Source organism: Bubalus bubalis, chromosome 4, assembly GCF_019923935.1.
Source record: "Bubalus bubalis isolate 160015118507 breed Murrah chromosome 4, NDDB_SH_1, whole genome shotgun sequence".
Taxonomy (NCBI): Eukaryota; Metazoa; Chordata; class Mammalia; order Artiodactyla; family Bovidae; genus Bubalus; species Bubalus bubalis.
Window position 1 is genome coordinate 24,752,219 of NC_059160.1, and position 20,711 is coordinate 24,772,929.

Genomic DNA, 20,711 nt, shown 5'->3' on the forward strand with positions numbered 1-20,711 from the left:
TCCGCCCAATACAGTACCGAATTGGTTGGTTACGGCTAAGAGCCCGCCTCCACCACTCAGAACAACGGCTTCATGTTGATTGACACTTGTCTAGCCCAATAAGAGTGTGAAAATGAAGCGGGTGGGCTATATGTTTAGCTGAGGAGTCTTCTGTTCTATCCCTCGGGCCACAGGCATTCTGACTTAAAATCGGAGAGTGGCTTTTATTACAGGCCGATTCAAGATAGGGGACTATTTAGCGCTATTTGTGTCACCTGGAATTGTGTTTCTGTGGGTTTTTTCCTCGTTTATGACGTAAGCGCATGAGATCTTTCGGGAGTTTCTGTTTGAAAAGGAATCCCGGAATAAGGCTTGCTGCCGTGCTTCATCGGAGAAGGCAATGGCACCCGACTCCAGTACTCTTGCCTGGAAAAATCCCATGGGCGGAGGAGCCTGGTAGGCTGCAGTCCATGGGGTCGCTAAGAGTCGGACACGACTGAACGACTTCTCTTTCACTTTTCACTTTCATGCATTGGAGAAGGAAATGGCAACCCACTCCAGCGTTCTTGCCTGGAGAATTCCAGGGACGGGGGAGCCTGGTGGGCTGCCGTTTATGGGGTCGCACAGAGTCGGACACGACTGAAGTGACTTAGCAGCAGCAGCAGCCGTGCTTCATGCATTTAGCTAGCTTGGTTTGCTCCTGGAAGTTAAGTTGATATTTTCCCACAGAACATTTGTAGACCTGAGGAAATCAGTGTAAATGTTAGAGTCCCAGATTGCTAATCTATAGGATTCATTTTTTGAAGAGAAAATGTGAGGACACACGTATAGTCAATTTTAAATTTACGAGAGGTGAGGTTGGTTTATATTGTATCTTTTACCTACCAGTCTTTTCACTCACAAAATATCCTTTATGATGTCACCGTACAAAGGGGTTTGTTCCCTTAGGTCTAATCTTCGTCCTTTCCTACTCTTTTGTCTGCCCTTTATCTAAGACTCCTCCCATATCTTTTCCCCTTAAAGGTGAGTTTAAACTTTCACAAATAGTATCTCTTTCAGGAAAGTATGTTAGATACGGGCTTCCCTCATAGCTCAGTTGGTAAAGAATCTGCCTGCAATGCAGGAGACCCCAGTTGGATTCCTGGGTGGGGAAGATCCTCTGGAGAAGGAAATGCAACCCACTCCAGTATTCTTGGCTGGAGAATCCCATGGACAGAGGAGTAGCTTGGCAGGCTACAGTCCATGGAGTCGCAAGAGTCGGACACAAATTAGCAACTAAAGAGAGATGTTAGATATAGGTCAGTTCTTACTATTAGTTATAAATATTCCAAGATCTTGACGGAGATACATACTAATTTTTTAGAGAATATTTAAATGTGCGCTTAACCTGTAAGATTGGTCCCTTACCTAAAGCTTTGTTTTACAAGATTATTGATTTGGTTTTTGGCTGAATTCTGAGTCTCACAAGAGCAGTACGTTTTTAAGTTTTGGAATCATAATGCAGAATAAAAATTTTGAAGGTGAACTAAATTGTGATGTTTTGCAACTAATTTATAGAAGCAGTGTCAGAAGGGAAAGAAAAGACTAATTTTGAAAAGCTATAGTGTTTCCTCTAAATTTTTGAGATACGTTGTGCTTTTAAAATGTCAAGACGTTTCTTTTAATTGGATGCAAGAATCAGCTGTTACAAACATTCTTGCAGGAATTACTTTTAAAATAATTTTGTAAGAACCCACAAGTCTCAATAGGGAGTTACTGGTCGTTGAAGGATTTAGAAATAAACACTTGCTTCAGAAATTCAGCTGAACCGCTAGGCCTCTATAGCCTTAGGATTTTTCTGAAATTAGATAATTAATGTAATGGATCACCTGAGGTTTTTGTATAGCAGGGAAAGCTTCCTCCTTTTTGCTAGTATTGAAAATGGAATTTAGTTTTTCTTAAAACTCATAAAGTAATAAATTACAACTTTCCTTTAAACAACAAATTCTTAAAAGAGTAGTGTCTCTCCTACATTTAAATGCATTATATATATATGTGTGTGTGAGATTTGCTTATTTTAAAAATGTTTCAAAGTGTTTAGACATTCACTTGAGGCAAATTTAATCATCACACCACAGTTGGTCAGGATTGATTGCAATTACAGCAACAATTTTTATTTTTTATATTTTAACTTTTATCTCTTAACAGTCAATCTGAATTACAGAGTAGTAATTAGTAGAAGTTTCCAGAACAGTTGCCTCCTTTGAAGTAAACTGTTAAAAACCAGATTTCCGTCTCTTCCAGTTTAGGGCACATTGCATTTAAACTGATGGTCACAATTACCATAGTTTTTCTGTTCCATTCGAAGTCTCAGCTTTTATGTGGGTGCAGAAGCTACTATGTCCCTTAGAACTAAATGATGTCTGAAGCTAGTGATAGTCTCTTCATTCAATGCAAATTTTGAAGATTTTGATTGGGAATTAGAAAAGGAAAAGGTCACCCCTACACGCTGCTCTGCAATAGCATTCACCCTAGTGTTGATCTGTAGAGCACAGTGAGAGGACATCCCTGGATGCAGTCTTTCACTCACAGGTCTAGCACCAACTGATCCAGACGTTCATTGTTGATAGAAAACTCTAGAGTCACCTAGTTGTAGCATTTCTGAATCCTTGGAGTTGTTTACTGTATTTATATCTTGTTGGAAGCTTATGGAAAATGAACCTAATCAGAGAAGCAAAACACCATTATGGAGAGAGAAGCAGAAAAATATTCCGGTGGCAAATAAAGTAATTTTATTTCATTTGATGTTTCACTGTGTTGGTGACCTCAGTAATGGCATGATGATATTTTTCTGAAGCTGACTTGAATTCCACCAGGTGCTTCTCGTAACTTTTGATGGCTGCTTGAAGCTGTGTTTTCTCCACTGCTCCCAGGATGGCACGGATGATCATATCTATCCCAAGGCCAAGAACAGCGATTCCTATGCTACCGAGGAGAGACGCACCAATCTGAGCTAGCACGGTGACCAACTTGTTAATTATGCCAGTCGTGACATTTGAGCCCACAAGTTTAACAGCCACTGCACTGGCGGCAGAAGTGGCTTCTCCCAGGATGACTGAAATAACCTTCTGTACTATCGCAATTTTCTCGGTTTCTCTTTCCTTAATATCCTGAAGTTTTCTATAAAGAGTTGGCTCTAGTTTATCTTTTAGTGCTTCATCCACCTTTTGCAATTCTTTTTGGATGTTCATCATGGCTTGGATGATGATATCACAGTTTTCTTTGATGGTCCCGTCTCTTTTCATTTCAATGGAAGGTAACATACACCCTAAGTGCGTGTTTAAAACCCCAATCAGCTTATTGGTGGCATGGAAGCTGTCAGATAAGCAGTCAAGGAGCTCCTGGTGAAGACGGTTTACTTCTTGTCGCCTTTTTGGGTTCTCTGGATAGAGGAAGTCACTTTGAGCCATATTTCAATATGGTCTCTGAAAAATACAATAAGAAATCTTTGCTAAAAATCTTGAAAAATATCTGCTGGTTGCATAGATTTGACCAGGAACTCTTACTATGTGGATTAAAAAGTAGTATGCTACCTAAGGAATTTCTCAGAAAACTCAAGATGTTCTTCAAAACCGTTTTTTGAAATGTGAAGTCACTGTATGAAAATACGGGTAACATAGTACAACCCATGGATGCATTAATTATGGCATTAGATCTTGTGATGGGGAGAATCCTAGATAGTACAGATTTGTATTGGTCTAACATCTGTTTACGGAGAAGGCAATGGCACCCCACTCCAGTGTTCTTGCCTGGAGAATCCCAGGGACGGGGGAGCCTGGTGGGCTGCCATCTATGGGGGTCACACAGAGTCGGACACAACTGAAGCGACTTAGCAGCAGCAGCAGCAACATCTGATTATTAATAGATGTGATTATTTCCAAGTAATGTTTAATAATGTATTTGAAATAGTTAGCTCTTGATTACCAGTGCTCCTTAATTTCTTCAACCTATAGTCACCACTTTGAATAGACCTACCAAATTGATTTTCTAATATTTGAAATTAGTAGGGTTAGAAGAATATTAAGATCTGAGTTTACAGGGCAATAGCTAATTTTATTTATGCACTCATCTTATTATTTGGTTATTCTATTCACATGGTTTAAAAAGTATATAGCGTATATAGTATATGTAGTTTATAACATATGCTCTGTTATTTTAAAATATTAAAAAAGAAATCAAAACACTTTATATCTTTACAGACAAATATTTGCACTCCAAAACCTAAGCATCCAGAGGCAACACATATAACAATAGAATATTTACAAAAAGATCCTCATGATAAAAGTATATTTGCAAGATTGCTTAAAGTCTCAACTTGCAGAGGCAGTCATGCTGGTGGAAGGGACAGGGCAGTTATAAATATCTCTCTGGTTCTCTATTTGCAAAGCTTTTAAGTTAAATTCTTTAGAATTGTCTTTACTGCACTTGGCCATTATTCAGATAAGCTAGAGTTGGCCTCAGAAAGAAGATAATACCATTCCAGGAAGGTATTAAGGAATAAGTAGCAAGAATCCACCATAGAGGGGAAAAAAAGAGTACACCATAGAATGAATAAGCCTGATGTTTATGTCCTGCTTGTGTTTGTACTTTTGGCTCAGAGAAAGGAGGAACAAGTGACACTCTTCTGAGTGAACGAGGGTGAAAGTTTGGACCCAGTGAGAACAATGTTCCTAGGTATGCGCACTTAGAGTAGTCTTTCTCCGTACCTGACATTGATTTTTTTGTTTGAACTCGGGAGAGAAGAATAAGAAAATGGAGTCCTTTTTACCTGTGTAGGATCTGGCATATTCTCATTGAGAAAACAACATCCTGATTAATTGGGGCCCTATCTTTCTATGACCATGGTTTTGGATATTTATAGTGTATTTATAGTATATTTATGGTATTTCTAAGCCTAGATATTGGGAACCTTGGAAGCATGGGATGAAGGAATGAAGATATTTTCTCTCAGTAAAGTAAATATGAATATAACCTATCCTCCATGTTAGAAAGATACAATATGGAAATGGAAATGGGAAATTTTTGAAAAACAGATTAGGAACATCATTATTTTTGCTCTTAGTTTTAGAAAAATGCACTAGTACCCCAGATGGTGGAGAAAGAAATGGCAACCCACTCCAGTATGCTTGCCTGGAGAATCCCATGGACGGAGGAGCCTGGTAGGCTATAGTCCACAGGGTTGCAAAGAGTTGGACACAACTGAGCAACTTTTTACTTTTACTTTACTTTACCCCAGATGGAGTAAATTGTATCATGATCAGATACTCATTTTTATCTTTCATTTAGATATAGTACACACACACATAAACACACACCAGAGTAAATTGTATCATGGTCAGAAATTAATTTTTATCTTTGATTTAGATATAGTACACACACACACACACACACCAGACACAAATATCCACAAATCAGTAAATAGAAAACATCTCAATTCTGTTTAAATAAATTGTTTGTTGAGTGAGTGAAGTGAGTAAAAGTCATTCAGTCGTGTCCGACTCTTTGCAACCCCATGGACTAGACAGTCCATGAAGTTCTCCAAGCCAGAATACTGGAGTGGGTAGCCATTCCTTCTCCAGGGGATCGTCCCAACCCAGGGATTGAACCCAAGTCTCCCACTTTGCAGGCGGATTCTTTACCAGCTGAACCACAAGAGCTATTAAATATTCCTAACCACAAACTATTACTTTGATTTTGCTTTTTTTCTCCTAGAAATTTTACATTAAACCTTTTTGTTGTTGTTCCTAGTATTCAGATCTTATCATGAAGTGAAAACTCTAGTTTCTGGCTTTGAACTCTGAAGATCACAGACTATATCCCCATTCAGAAATTTAGGTGAGAAGAGACTTTCATACCCTGAACAAGTGAAAAATTTCTCTAAAAACTATCATATGCCAGTATTTGAAGGCATAACTTTTAGAAAAGGTGTGTGTTTCTATTTACCTGAAGATAAATACTTGGAGAGATAACTTTCCCCCTTGATAAGAGGTTAAATGCTTCCAAGTAGTTGCTTTTCAATTAATTCATTGTTTTAACACAGCTTAACAAATTAATCATAAAGTACATTTGAAAGACTAGACTTTTCCTTTCCTAGACATTGAAGCACCTTAAAAACACAGTATGAACCAGTGTTGTACCAGGTGCAAGAGTAGATGGAATTATGAAGCAAAATAGTCCCCAAAGGAGACCCTGATATATGTTTGATTTAATATATAATATATGTAGACACTCAAATCAGTATTAATTGAAATTAGTATTCCATAAATGATTCTGGAGTATTAAAATTTTTTAATGTTATATCAGTGTAAAATTTTAAATGTTATCAGTATAGTATATGTAAAAAAAAAAACAAGTGATACAATAGCTAGAAGAAAATAGATAATTTTTAAATGTCTGTATGGAGGGCTTCATAGGCTTAAAACCAGTGGGAATAAGTCACATAAACTTTAACAATGATTACCATGTAAAAAGAACTAAAAACAAACTGGTTAAAATGAAGGAAAAATGAAAAAATATTGATTTCTAAAGTTTAGTTGTTAATAAGGGAAGCAGTAATAATCTCATAGCTAAACACACTTTGAACAGTCAGTAAAAGAAGTAATAGTAATAACTAATTGCTGAAAGGTTCAGTCTTACCATAAATCAGACACAGTGTTTTTTCATCTACAAAAGTAATCTCTTTCCTTTACATACTAAAAACCCTTGGGCATTCACTTTTATACTCTTTTTCCTGGGTTCCAGATATCCATAATTTTGTGCCAATAACAAGTCTGAGTGAGAAGCATCATGATGTGCTCAGAATTATTTTTTACATCTAATGAAGACAGACTTTTATTGTCTTGAGTCGGGCTTACCTTCCTTTTTTTCACTTGGGGAAGGAGACTTGACAGTTTCTTTTTGCAGAGAGATCTTCAGCAGGCATGCCACTATACTTGCCCCAGTACTGAATACAGTTTAAAATTGTTTCTATCCCAACAGTGAGATAAACACTAGAGAACTAGGTGGAGAAGAGGTGGTGTTTGAAGGTGAAACCAAGGATTATGTTTTGGACAGGTGAAACTTGAAGAGCCCAATGAAGGAAGTAATTTAATAATGCAGTAGCAATTTATCTAATGGATAGTAGTACTTTACTATTATAAGGTAGTATGCTAGGCTCTGTAGAGCCTACAGAAATGAAGTAGATATGGTCCCTGCTTTTATAGAATCCTAATGTAGGTAGGAAGTTAAAGACATTTAAGACTGCAGTGTCAAGTTGAAGGCAGTATGTCGTACCAAATTATAGATAGAGGTGGTGCATGCCTTCCCCAAACTCATTTAAAAGAACTCACACTTTGAAGTAAGATACATCATATGGTGTCACTTATAAATGGGAATCTAACAAAATGGTTTATGTGAACTTATTTACAAAACAGAAACAGAGTCACAGATGCAGAAGATAATCTTATAGTTACCTGGGGTACAGGGAGGGGAGGGATAAACTGGGAGATTGGGATTGACATATATATACTACTATATATAAAATAGATAAGTAATAAGCATATGCTGTATCTCACAGGGAACTCTACCCCATATTATGTAATGACCTATGTGGGAAAAGAATCTAAAAAAGAGTGGAGGTACTTATATAACTAATTCACTTTTCTGTATAGCAGAAACTAACACAACATTGTAAAGAAAGAAAAGAAGAAAGTGAAGTCACTTAGTCGTGTCTGACTCTGTGGCCCCATGGATTGTAGCCTACCAGGCTCCTCAGTCCATGGAATTTTCCAGGCAAGAGTACTAAAGTGGGTTGCCATTTCCTTTTCCAACGTTGTAGATCAGCTTTATTCCAATAAAAATTGAAAAAACAAAACAAAAAAAACCTCATGCTTTAATAATATTGACCCTGGGGCCATGTGGAGACATCCAATTATCTAGGGAAATGATTTGTACCCTTTCAAACTGATGCTTTTAGATACGTGCTTGATATTTAAAGGACAGGTTATACACCATTTGGAGAAGGAAATGGCAACCCACTCCAGTACTCTTGCCTGGAAAATCCCATGGACAGAGAAGCCTGGTAGACTACAGTCCATGGAATCGCAAAGAGTCGGACGCAACTGAGTGACTTCACTTTTTATACACCATTTGAAAAATCTTAGTTGGCAATGGGAAGCATTTGCACTACTGCCCATGACAATTTAGCTCTGACACTTGAATTGCTCCCTTCCCTCAGCAAAACGAAAAAGATCTGCCATCAGATGGAGTCACCTTTCTTAAAGATGTTACTCAGTCATGCCTCAAGTGATATCTTACCAACAATATGTAGTACTGTACCCAAGAGGAATTCTGGGCCGTATACTTTATCTTATTGCGTTTCAGGTTTGACCTTTTAAATACTGACTTTAAAATTCAATCTTTTAAAATAATTTTAGAGTCATTTAAAAAATGATTTTTAAAGTTCAGCATCAGTAGACAACTAAGTGGTGTATTTAATCCAGCTCTGATCAGTGGCATCTTTTGTATGGCAGATGTCAACTTTACACTATTTTTTATCACATGATAGTGCTCCTTATTAGCAATGGGCAGTTACCATTCACTTCTGTACAGCCTACTTTGAGCTGCTATTTGAGCATTTTATTGTAGTGGTTCATGAAATAGAAAGAGCCCTGCACAGCCTGATGGGGAATTGCTAACCAGTAGGTGGAGCGCTTGGCTTCTGGCACGTTAATTTCACCCCTGCCTTTACTAAAGCAGCTGTGCATTCTCTGCTGCTGTATTTGGGCTGTGGGTTGGTAAAATTTTGTGTGATAAGAGAGTTCTGTTGCTAAAACAATTTGGAAATCACATGTGTTTTGGCTTATTTTATTAAAAAAAAGGAAGTAGACAAATCTTGAAGCTACAGCTTGTATTAGGGACTTGGAATGAAAACAAAGACTAGCTTCAGATGGATTCTTACTGAACCTAACTCATCAATTTTGTTGAAAAGACAAGTAAACATTCATAATTAAAGAACATGTAAGAAATGGTAGAAATATACTGATGATTTTATCTAAAAGTTAATTTTGTGATACTGGGCTTCCCTGGTGGCTCAGATGGTAAAGAATCTGTCTGCAATGCAGGAGACCGGGGTTCGATCCCTGGATCAGGAAGATCACATGGAGAAGGGAATGGCTACTGATGATTATATCTAAAAGTTAATTTAGTGATGTGACAGTTGTTTTAGTTTTTCAGGAAAGGAACCACCTTAAAAATAAAAGTGTATTGATTATCAAATATGTAGATAAATAATTCTCAGGATACTTTTGTGAATTACGTAGTGCATTGACTGTCCAGTGCTATAGGAATTTAAACAGAAATTTTAGGACCGAGATTATTAGAGGAAGATTCATGGAGAAAGTGACAGGTGATTGTGCTTTGATAGGTGGTAAAATTATAACACGAAGAAATTAAAAGATTTGATAAAACTATTTTAAAAAGTTTATAGCAATAATATATAAACACTTTAATATCCATAAGGAAAAATATCTATAAACCTACCATCTTGTTTTTTTGAATTATTCCTTTCCAAAGTTTATTTAAAGGCATAAGTGCTTTTACAAAGTTGTGATAATAGTATAAATAAAATTTCATCTTATATTAATTTAAATACTTCCCCTTATTTCTAGTTTTATAATTATTTTATTGGTTATATAAAATATACATATTTATATTTTATAAAATATTTCATATATATTTACCATAATTTACTAAATCCTTAATTGTTTCAGTATCTTAATAGAAGTATTTTAGTACACATGATCCTTTTTCTCTGAATTATCTGGATTATTTCTTCAGGGTAAATTTCCAGAGGAAGTTCGAATCATATAAACATATAATTTATATAATCAATAGGAATAAAAATTTATATTACTTTTGATATGTACTGCAAGTGCATTGCAAAAACTTTTCCACCTACATCAAAAGTTAATTTTTACAGCAGGACACTGGGTGTGTTTCAGTCAAAGACAGTTCTGTTAAATATTACTGGTTTGAGAAGCATAAGGTCAAATTTCAGAGAGTTCTTGCTTTTGTGGAAATGTATCCTGAAAAAGTTAGTGATGAAATGACACTGAAATTTGCTTACAAATGATCTAGAAGGGAGATTGGAGTAGGTTCATAGAGGTAATAAGATCAACCTTATACTGATAATTTTTTTTTTTTTTTGCATTCCAATAAAACTTTATTTACCAAAACAAGATGTGTGCCTGAGACATAGATTGACCTCTGTGTAAAGGGAGAGCATCTTTTTCCAGTTCATGCAAAAGTACTCTATAGAATAATGGTGCAGTTTTCAAAGGGCTTGCGTTCTATTTCCCTCACATAATCGGTTATTATTTTATAACCCAGTGATCATATACGGAGAAGGGAATGGCAACCCACTCCAGTATTCTTGCCTAGAAAATCCTGTGGACAGAGGAGCCCTGTGGGCTGTTGTCCACAGAGTCGGACAAGACTGAAGCGACTTAGCAGCAGCAGCAGCAGTGATCATATATGTGTTGTGTAAACCTCTTTATAAACCTTTTTGCAATAAAGTAGATACAAATATTTAAAAACAGATTCTCTTGTGTGATTATCCCAGGATACTGGCCTATGGGACTTGGGACAGGGAGACCAGGAGACCAGGGAGGGACAGTGTCCAGCAGGTGACACAGTGAGGATGAGTGTCCTGCCGTGCAGGACACACCCAGATGGTCACACAGATGTCCTCCTGGAGGCACCGGCCACTCCTCCACCCTTGGAAAAAGGCCAGGATGTGGGCTGCACTCAAGTTGACCCTACTCATCCCTGAAGGCAGGCAAATAATAAAGATAAAGCAGGTGGTCCAGAATGAGAGCACAACAAAATTAGCCAGTAGTCAACCCACCCCGTGACAGACAGATGGGCACCAACAGCTAGAAGGGCTTACACGTGAGAAAAAAAAACAAAGGATTGGGGATCAGGATACCCAGCAGGAGAGCAGAAGATGTATTAACAGAAGCAGAGGATGCCACAGCCCTGGGCTCCCCTGGTTCCTGCTACCTCTGTCCAACCAGGTTACTCACGGACTTGGTTAGTTTACTGAAAACAACCGCGATGGCATCCATTCTTTCTGCCAGAGCCTTGAAGCCTCCATCATGCCAGGAGTCATGGTATCCAGCACCCCTTAGCTTTCGTTCAACATTCTAGACATTGTCATTACTATTCTGTATTGGCACCCTGCCAGGACAATTGTCATTAATTCAATGTTTCATCCTATATATACTGATAATTTTTGAAGCTGGATTATGGGTATATAGGAGTTTATTATTGTCTTCACTTTTGTGTATGTTTGGACTTTTCTCATAATAACAATTAAAAATAGGAAGAAAGAAAGAAAGCAAAGACCCTTTCTTAGCTTCTGATGTCTGGTCATTAGTGCTCTCTAAGCTTCTGCCTTTCTCCATGCTGTCTCTGTTCCTCACTATCCATATTGGGTCTAGCTGTACTGCAAGGTTCACTTATCTGGGAGTGTGGGTTTAGGGTATGGGTGAAATCAGAAGCTTTTCAGGAGAAAATAACAGCTACTAACTAGTTCTGAGCCTCCTTTAAATCAAAACCATGGCCTTTAATTAAAAAAAAAGTTGATAATGTTGTGATGATACTCTGATATAAAAATTATTTAAAATAATATTTCTGGCCAGAAAGCAGAATATTGAGGTCGTTCACCAGCATTTTTCAGATGCTCACTTGGGAAGCTCTTCCATTTGCCTTGAGTAAACAAAGTTCCTTGCCCTCAAGAAGATATCTTGTCTATTTGGAGTCTATTTGGAGACACGTAGCAAATGCCCAGTGGTATTTAAATGTAATAGAACTTATGAAAGAACATAAGCACTAGACATTAACTAGAATTAGATCACACATTCATTCTTCTAAAGGTACTGAATCATAAATGAATGTTAAAGACATAAAAGATGTTACAACCCATATAAACAGCACACTTTCACACACAGGTGTCCTTTCATCCTTATTCTTTTCTAAAATTGATGACTTTACCTTTTTTATCTTCCCTGCTGACTTAATTATATAAGCTGTTAATTTTCTTCTTTCTTGGTATTTTCAGAGACATAAATGATCACCAGGAACATGTCATGGGATCCACTTAAAGTTGTTTTGTTGCTTTATTATATTTATAGCTAGGATTCAAGTCTAGCATATTACTGTAGATACCTTTTAATGTGGAGAAGCAGAGTATTATATCAATACTAACAGAAATACCCATATTGCTTACCTTGCTGTGTTTCTGAGTCCAGTGGTCCCAGCAGTTGTTTAGGAGTAGTTGTTGTGCTTTTTCATCTGGTTTCATCTGGATGTTTCTAATGGAATGTGATGACTTACAGGCTTTGTTAGTCTCTGCTGGGTCCCTCTGCCTGTCTGGTTTATTGACTGTTTCTACATGGTTTAGTTCTCAGAATTCTTTTATCTTCTTTATTAGTATAAAATCGGTATGTATTAAGTAATATTGGACTGCAAGGAGATCCAACCAGTCCATCCTAAAGGAAATCAGTCCTGAATATTCACTGGAAAGACTGATGCTGAAGCTGAAACTCCAGTGCTTTGGCCACCTGATACAAAGAACTGACTCATTGTAAAAGACCCTGATGCTGGGAAAGATTGAAGGCAGGAGGAGAAGGGGATGACAGAGGGTGAGATGGTTGGATGGCATCACCGACTCAATGGACATGGGTTTGGATGGACTCTGGGAGTTGGTAATGGACAGGGAGACCAGGTGTGCTGCAGTCCATGGGGTCACAAAGAGTCGGACATGACTGAACGACTGAACTGAACTGAATATAATTTGAAAGACTAATACAAAGATAAAACATTAATTTTTTTATTCTTTAATGGACTTTTAATTTGAAAAATGCTGTCCAACTGAGCTAATTCAATTCAGTAGAGAAGATGCCTCTTTGACTGAAACTCTTAGAATTTTGAGGTCCCGTCATGTCAGCTATTCCAGATATTAAATTTACTTTAGCTTCTGTTGCCTTTTGTACCTCCTGTTGCTGATTGCTCTAAGTTCTCAAGACATATGGATAGAGATATTTTCAGCCAAATCTGTTTTATGTGTGTGTGTGTGTGTGTGTGTGTGTGTGCTCTTCTTTCCTGGCTGGAAGTTCTACTCTTTGTTACTGTCTTCTGTGTTATCTCAGTTAATCATCTTGACTCCTTTCCCTTAAAGCTTAGATCAGAGTCTCCCACGCTTCTTCCTCTAGATTCTGTCCTAATCTCTATTGATTCCTCTACAGTAGAGATACATCAGAAACAGGAAAATCACTCAACCTCAATAATTTAGTGGGAACACCATGGGCTTTAGAGTTGGACTGTCCCTATTTTGTGTATAGGGGCTTCCCTGGTGGCTCAGATGGTAAAGAATCTGCAGTGCGGGAGACCTGGGTTCAGTTCCTGGGTTGGGAAGATCCCCTGGAGAAGGGAATGACAACCCACTTTACTATTCTTGCCTGGAGAATCCCATGGACAGAGAAATCTGGCAGGTTATAGTCCATGGGTTGCCAGAGTCGGACATGACTTAGCCACTAAATCACCAAGACAATAGGGTATAGAGGTTGAATGTCTAGTCTGAAGGGGACAACCTCAGTTCTAAGAAATTTGTCCACCCAGAAAAAGGACTTACTACTACCAGTTCATTTCATTTTTTCAATAATCAATAGAAATCTAGATTTCTATGTTTCAATTTAAAATTTGCAACTGATAACGAATTGTGGTAGGTCAAACAAAGCATATCTGGTTAGATTTTTCCTGTGAATTGTCAGTTTGTGACTTTTGACAAAAATATTGAGATCAAATATGAAACCATTAAAATGGTCTAGATGACAGTTCATGGGAATAGTAGTTACGAGAATGGAAGGGAGGGGGTGGATTGAAATAAGTTCAAAGAGAGTTAACAAGTTTTAGGGACTGATTCAGTATGGTGAAGAGAAAAGGAAAATAGATTTTGAGCCTCAACAATGAGGCAAGGATTAAGAGGAGAATGTTTTTGGAGGAGATGAGTGCAGTTTGGGATACTTGTGTGACATATACTGGTATAGTTACTATATGATGACCAGTAGGTAATTGGAAATGTAGATCTGGAGATCAGGAGAATGTCCAAGGCTACACTGGGAGATTAAGGAGTCATCTGCACATAGATGACATTTATAATTAATGGGGACAGGTGAGATCTTTTTTAAAGAAATAATTTAGCCTTTATTTATTAATATTTAGGCTTCACTGGGTCTTTGTTGCTGTGCACAGGCTTTCTCTAGATGCAGCGAGTAGGGGCTACTCTCTAGTTGCTGTACACAGACTTCTCACTGCAGTGGTTTCTCTTGTTGTGGCTCCCGGGCTCGAGAGCACAGGCTCAGTAGTTTTGGCACTTGGACTTAGCTGCTCCATGGCATGCTCCATGGCATCCCCAGATCAGGGATTGAACTTGTGTCCCCTACACTGGCAGGCAGATTCTTTACCACTGGACCATGAGGGACATCCCTGGGTGAGGTCTTGAAGGGAAAAAGTAGAGAATATGAGGGAGGCCAAAGACACAGCATTGCTGAGCTTAGCAGACTGGAAAGAACTTGCTGGTATAAGGAAGAAAAGCCTATAAAACGAGCAAATTCTTGGAGAGGATGTAGAAGGACCAGGTTTGTACAGCATTGTGGAGGCCTCTGGAGGAGAAAAACTTGAAGTAGAAAGAGGTATTCAGCAATTTTAAATAAGGCAGAGAATTCAAGATGTTTGTGTGTGTTAGTCACGTCAACTCTTTGCGACCCCGTGGGCTATAGCCTGCCAGGCTCCTCTGGCCATGGAATTTCCCAGGCAAGAATACTGGAGTGGGTTGCCAGTTCCTTCTCCAGGGTATCTTCCTGACCCAGGGATTGAACCCAGGTCTCTTGCAGGCAGATTCTTTACCATCTGAGCTGTAAATAGGCCAAGAAATTTTATGGTTAGAAGTTATTGGTGCCCTGTAAGAAAATAATGAGGGATATAAATAAATTATTGTTGTTTTTCAGTCACTAAGTCATGTCTGACTCTTTGTGACCCCAGGGAGTGTAGCCTGCCAGGTAACTCTGTCCATGGAATTCCCCGGCAAGAGTATTGGGAAATGCTGGAGTGCGTTGCTTTTTCCTCCAACAGAGAATCTTCCCAGACCAGGGATGGAACCCACATCTCCTATATTGGCAGGTGGATTTTTTTTTTAACCACTGAGCCACCAGGGAAGGCTAGAAATAAATGACAATAATGTGGAGAATTTCTCTCTTGGGAAATTTGAGAATTAAAGGAAGGAATGAGATGGGATCATTACTTAAAGGGAAATTCAGTTCAGTTCAGTTCAGTTGCTCAGTCGTGTCCAACTCTTTGTGACCCCATGATTTTGGGGTCAAACATTTTTCTTTTTTAAACTGAGTAGGGGGAATTCCCTGGTTGTCCAGTGATCAGGTCTCCATGATTCCACTGCAGGGGGTACAGGTTTGATCCCTGCTGCTGCTGCTAAGTCGCTTCAGTTGTGTCTGACTCTGTGCGACCCCTGGTTGGGAACTAAGATCCTGCATGCCATGCAGCATGATCAAAATAGAAAATAAAATATAAACTGAGTAGGGCAGTTTTTGGCTGCACTGTGTAGCTTGTGGGATCTCAGTTCTGTGACCAGGGATTGAACCCAGGCCACAGTGGTAATGAAAGCCCAGAATCTTAACCAACTGAATAGGAAAATGAGTATATTCATAGTCAAAGGAGAAGGACAAATGAAGAGGGAGAGATGGAGGATACAAGATGTATTAGTCAACTTGGGCTGCCATAACAAAATACCATAGCCTTGCAGCTTAATCAACAGGAATTATTTTCTCATAGCTCTGGAGGCTGAGAAATCTCAAATCAAAGTATGGGCCCATTCAGTTTTTGGTGAGGGCTCTCTTCCTGATTTGCAGTCAGTCACATTCTTGCTGCAGTCTCACAAGGTGGAGAGAGTGAGGGAGGGTGCTCTCTGGTGTCTCTCTTACAAGGATACTAATCCTGTTATATCAGGGCCTTATGACTTCATTTAACCTTAATTACCTCCTAATAGGCCCTGTTTCCAAATACAATCATACTGGAAATTAGAGTGTCAACCTACTGGATTTCAGAAGGACATATTCTTAGCATAGTTCAGTTCATAGCACAAAAGGAAGAGGGGGTGGTCAATAGAGCATAATTCTAGAGAAAATATCAAAAGAGGACTGTGAACATTGGTTATAGATATTAATATTCCTCTCTATTGCAGAAGAGGACAATTTGTGATGAAAGGACATTTTTAGACAAGATAGACATTTTGGGAGTTTGGATTAGATAGCCTTGATCCTCTTTGTAATACTGCCCTCTCTACCTCCTCTGTCTGCTGCTGTCTACCTTTCAGAGTTGTTTAATAGTTACTTGAGATATTCTGTTCAGGATTTTTAGCTGTAATTAGTAGGAAAGACTGGATGGAGTGTGAGTGAGTATTAATTGTTCAGTCGTATCTGACTCTTTGCGACCCCATGGACTGTAGCCCACCAGGCTCCTCTGTCCATGGGATTCTCCAGGCAAGAATATTAGAGTAGGTTGCCATGCCCTTCTCCAGTGGATGGAGAGTACTTGCTCTGTTTTAACTGGAACTAGAGTCCCTCTATGTAATCTTTAATGCTTTATCCAATCTTTTCCACTAGACTGGACGGTTACTGAGGGTAATGCCTGAGTATCCATAGGTCAGCATATTCAATACAGGATCTAGCATGCAATATTTAATATGTGATTTAAAGTTTATGAAAATCCCTATTCTACTCTGCTTTAATTATTTTTGTTGCTATTTTTATTAAAGTACAAGGTCATTTATGCTTGTATAGCCTTCCAACCTTTGACAGGAGTTATCCTCATGTTTAGATTATACTTTCAGTCTCTTTAGGGTTGACACATGCATTTATTTGGATTCCTCCTTGTTTTACAGTGCTGAAACTTTTCTGCTGGAGAAATGTCTACAGAATCAGAAAAGGATAAAGAGAGGCTCATTCAAGCTGCCAAAACATTCTTCTTTCACATGCAAGATCTTGCTTCCTTCACAAATGCACTCACCAAATTGTTCAACAGCAGTATGAGCACTCAGATCCTCTTGATGACTGTGAAAGAAGATGGTAACGTGAAGGCTGTCTTTGAACAAATGCTCAAAATTTTTAAGGAGATGCAGTCTGTGGTGGCGGCCAAGCAGGACCCAATGCAAAGTGAACCTTTAAGTTCCAAGATTGCAACAGCTATGTTCTCTATGGTTGAGAAGAGTAACAATATAAGGGAGTTGCAACAGTCAACCAAAGAAATGTTCAAAAATGTCCAGTCACCTATCATTGCCTCTGTGCTGAATAGTGGTAACATTCTTGAGAGTTTGGAATCTTCTCTTTTACTCTTGATGAAATATCCCATCATGAATCTCCAATTAAGTGACTTCTACAGGAAAGAACAATCAGATGCCAACACATCTGAGAAAAGTCCAGGTCCATCCAAAGCCACTACAATAGATGCCTTGAAAAAGTTGCAGGATGCACTCAACATTGAGAATGCTAAGTATACCATTAAGTCAGCTGCAGATCAAATGGAACAAATTGTCAAAACTATGGGACCAATCTTAGAGGTCCTCCAAAAAGCCATGAAAACTATGGAAACCAAGTTTTCTGTGTTTAAGAAACCCAGGAACTAGTAGGAGTGCAACAGAATGTTCATGCTGGTCAGAAAACCAATTCAAACCATGCAAGTTTTCATAGTACTCCCTAAGACCCTCAGTGCCCAACATGTGGTCTATTGGGACACGAATTCAAAGAGTAGTCACCTGGCAAACCATGTACCTCAAGTTTTGCTTTATTCAAATAAAAATAAATAACCAAAGAAATCCTGCTTAAAATGGTGGTTCCAGAAAAGAATATATTGTTCAAAAAAATCAAGTATGATATTATATTTGAGGATATTTCTAAACATTGTATTTCATCTTAAAGCATAATTGAAATAACCTTCAATTAATTTCTACTCAGTAATTCTATCTCTGGTTTCTACAGTGCAAAGTCTAGCTAAATATATATGTTATAACTAAATAATATTGTTCAGACCCTAGGAAACAACTTCTCTATTTTTGTCACCCATATACCAATTTCTGTACACTTCAGTGGCTTGTCTATCATTGTGAAAGTGAAAGTGAAGTCGCTCAGTCGTGTCCAACTCTGCGACCTCATGGAGGAGCCTACCATGCTCCTCCATCCATGGGATTTTCCAGGCAAGAGTATTGGAGTGGGTTGCCGTTTCCTTCTCCAGAGCATCTTCCCAACCCAGGGATTGAACCTGCGTGTCCCGCATTGTAGGCAGATGCTATACCATCTGAGCCACCCGGGAAATCCCCTATCATAAGCCATCACTAAATACCTTTGATATGATTTATCCAGAAGTAAAAAAGCATAATGAATGAGGAGTAATAGAATTTTCTTGCCTATGTGAATAAGACCAAAGCAGATGAGTCAGTTTTTGTTTCCTACTAAGGTCTTATGATGAGGAGATATTAGAGGTTGAAAAATGAAAGTAACATTTTACACGGACATACAGACACACACAGACACACAGACTATCACACACACACAAAGACCTACAACTTGTTACTTGACCAAAACAGAAATAAGGTTTCTGAGATGTGCTTGATTGAATTGGGGGAAAAAAGACAGATCCATTTGCCTGCCATAAAGTCTTGGGTTCTCATCAACTGCAAATGAGTATATGCTCTCAAGATTGCCATATTTCCCTTTATATCTAATAGGAACTTTGTGAAGCACAAGAAAGGCAATTAAGGGCGCTAATATTTTTTTTTTCTTTTCAAGAAGTATGGAATTAGCTATTTATTTTAAAAGCAGTTAACTCTAGTTCTCTTTTGGAATTTTACTTTCTGAGAATACCAGATCTTTCCTCATTTAAATATTTTCTTGTTTAAAAATCTTAAATCCCATTTTCTCTTTCAAAAAAATAAATGCTTGCTTTTCATCTATATCTCAGAGGAACTAAGCAGCCTGGACTTTCAGAATTCATGAGTATGGAGCTAGCTTTCATCTTCACTCCATTTAGCTCAATTAGTAGGGTCTTTAGAGACCTAGAGATTCCCCATCAACCCACTTATCTTGTCTACTCCCCAAAAGAAGAGTTGGAGAACATTCTTAGCTGGAAAGTTTGATTTGCACTTTTTTAAAACCTAATTGTTTGCACATAATGGGGATTCAATATATCTTTGATATTTGCTGAGTAATTAGATGTTTTACTTTATCTTCACACACATATGCTTGCATTCTTAGCAAATGTGCTTAAATTTGCAATGAAGGCTTAACATCCAATTTGTCACAAAGTCCTCTGTAAATTAACATATGAGTTTAAATTCTAACTTTTGCAATAGTTTAGAAGAAATGTGTGTGCAACACCCCATTGCAGGCAGTGAGTAAGATTCCACTGACATCTTTCATTAACTTTCCCTTTTATTTCTCCGGTTTCTGTGTTTTCTCCCATCTGAGACTGAGACAGGCTGGGACCTGGGATCCTTTGCTACAGTCCTGCAGTACTTGGACCTGGACACACCTCTCTTCGAGCAACAAAATGCAAAGAAACTGTATGGGACTACAAATAACTGTGTGCATGCGTAGGTGGTATAAATTCTGGACCCAAAAGATACAGAGAGACCAAAAACCCAACTGTCACATCTGAAGAGCCCTGAGCAAAAACAGGGTACTGCACAAGCCCCCTGCACACACCACCACCTACAGAGTGGACAAAACACCTAAGCCACCCCTCTGGCCTGACCGGTGGACACACCCCTACCCTCACTCCGCACAAGAAACAGGCTTGCCCTCCCCTCCCTCAGGGAGAAAGCAAGCAAGGGAGCCTGTTGTTCGCTCTCGGGTTCCTCCTGCTGCTTCCCTGGTGGTTCAGAGGTTAAAGCATCTGCCTGAAATGCGGGAGACCTAGGCCCAGGTTCCATCTCTCGATGGGGAAGATCCCCAGGAGAAGGAAATGGCAACCCACTCCAGTATTCTTGCCTGGAGAATCCCATGGACTGAGGAGCCTGGTGGGCTATAGTCCACGGGGTCGCAAACAGTCGGACACAACTGAGCAACTTCACTTTCTTTCACTTTCCTCCTGCTGCAGCCGGTGTCCCAATAAAGTGAAAGTGAAGTTGCTCAGTTATGTCCGACTCTTTGCGACCCCAGGGACTATAGCCCACCAGGGTCCTCCATCCTTGGAATTTTCTAGGTACTCGAGTGGATTGCCATTTCCTTCTTCAAGGGATCTTCATGACCCAGGGATCGAACCCGGGTCTCCTGCATTGCAGGCAGACGCTTTACCGTCTGAGCCACCAGGGAAGCACAATAAAGCCTTGCCTGAATTTCTTCTCTGGTCTCTAGATAATTTCTGTTGATTGGGGACGGCCAAGAACCCTGGTTGATAACAAGACTACACTAACTTGGTCTTGAATGCTGATAAAATTCTCTAAAAAATAATAAAATTGCTTGAGAGCAGGGGGAAAAATCTTTAAAGAAAATTCACACATTTAGTATGTCCTTTTATCAATAACCTCAGACATGCAGATGACACCACCCTTATGGCAGAAGGTGAAGAACTAAAAAGCCTCTTGATGA

At 38.8% G+C, this 20,711-nt stretch overlaps 2 protein-coding genes across 9 annotated transcripts; one reads left to right on the forward strand and one right to left on the reverse strand.

Annotated features, from left to right (window-relative positions):
- The first annotated feature begins 5 nt into the window (after positions 1 to 5).
- C4H12orf60 (chromosome 4 C12orf60 homolog) lies at positions 6 to 18,482 on the forward strand. 8 transcript variants are annotated; one of them, XR_006550397.2, is made up of 3 exons: positions 6 to 435; positions 2,664 to 2,744; positions 2,835 to 3,162. XR_006550397.2 is itself a non-coding variant. In XM_006055130.4 (2 exons), exon 2 carries the CDS (start codon positions 17,036 to 17,038, stop codon positions 17,750 to 17,752), a length of 717 nt encoding a protein of 238 aa, XP_006055192.4. In that variant the 5' UTR covers positions 6 to 435; positions 17,012 to 17,035; the 3' UTR covers positions 17,753 to 18,482. The 8 variants fall into 8 exon arrangements, 4 of the variants coding, with proteins under 4 accessions (XP_006055192.4, XP_025139096.3, XP_044797128.2 ...); XM_006055130.4 differs by lacking the exons at positions 2,664 to 2,744; positions 2,835 to 3,162 and adding an exon at positions 17,012 to 18,482; XM_025283311.3 differs by lacking the exons at positions 2,664 to 2,744; positions 2,835 to 3,162 and adding an exon at positions 17,012 to 18,482 and having other exon boundaries at positions 6 to 294.
- SMCO3 (single-pass membrane protein with coiled-coil domains 3) lies at positions 2,739 to 12,499 on the reverse strand. Its single transcript, XM_006055129.4, has 2 exons — positions 12,287 to 12,499; positions 2,739 to 3,443 (listed from the first exon to the last, which is right to left on the reverse strand). The coding sequence occupies exon 2, from the start codon at positions 3,426 to 3,428 to the stop codon at positions 2,751 to 2,753; it is 678 nt and encodes a 225-aa protein (XP_006055191.3). The 5' UTR covers positions 3,429 to 3,443; positions 12,287 to 12,499; the 3' UTR covers positions 2,739 to 2,750.
- Positions 18,483 to 20,711: the final 2,229 nt, after the last annotated feature.

What these genes read in the sequence shown, in the direction of transcription:
- SMCO3 (XM_006055129.4), bottom strand. Translation starts at nt 3,428, where the DNA reads ATGGCTCAAAGTGACTTCCTCTATCCAGAGAACCCAAAAAGGCGACAA.
- C4H12orf60 (XM_006055130.4), top strand. Translation starts at nt 17,036, where the DNA reads ATGTCTACAGAATCAGAAAAGGATAAAGAGAGGCTCATTCAAGCTGCC.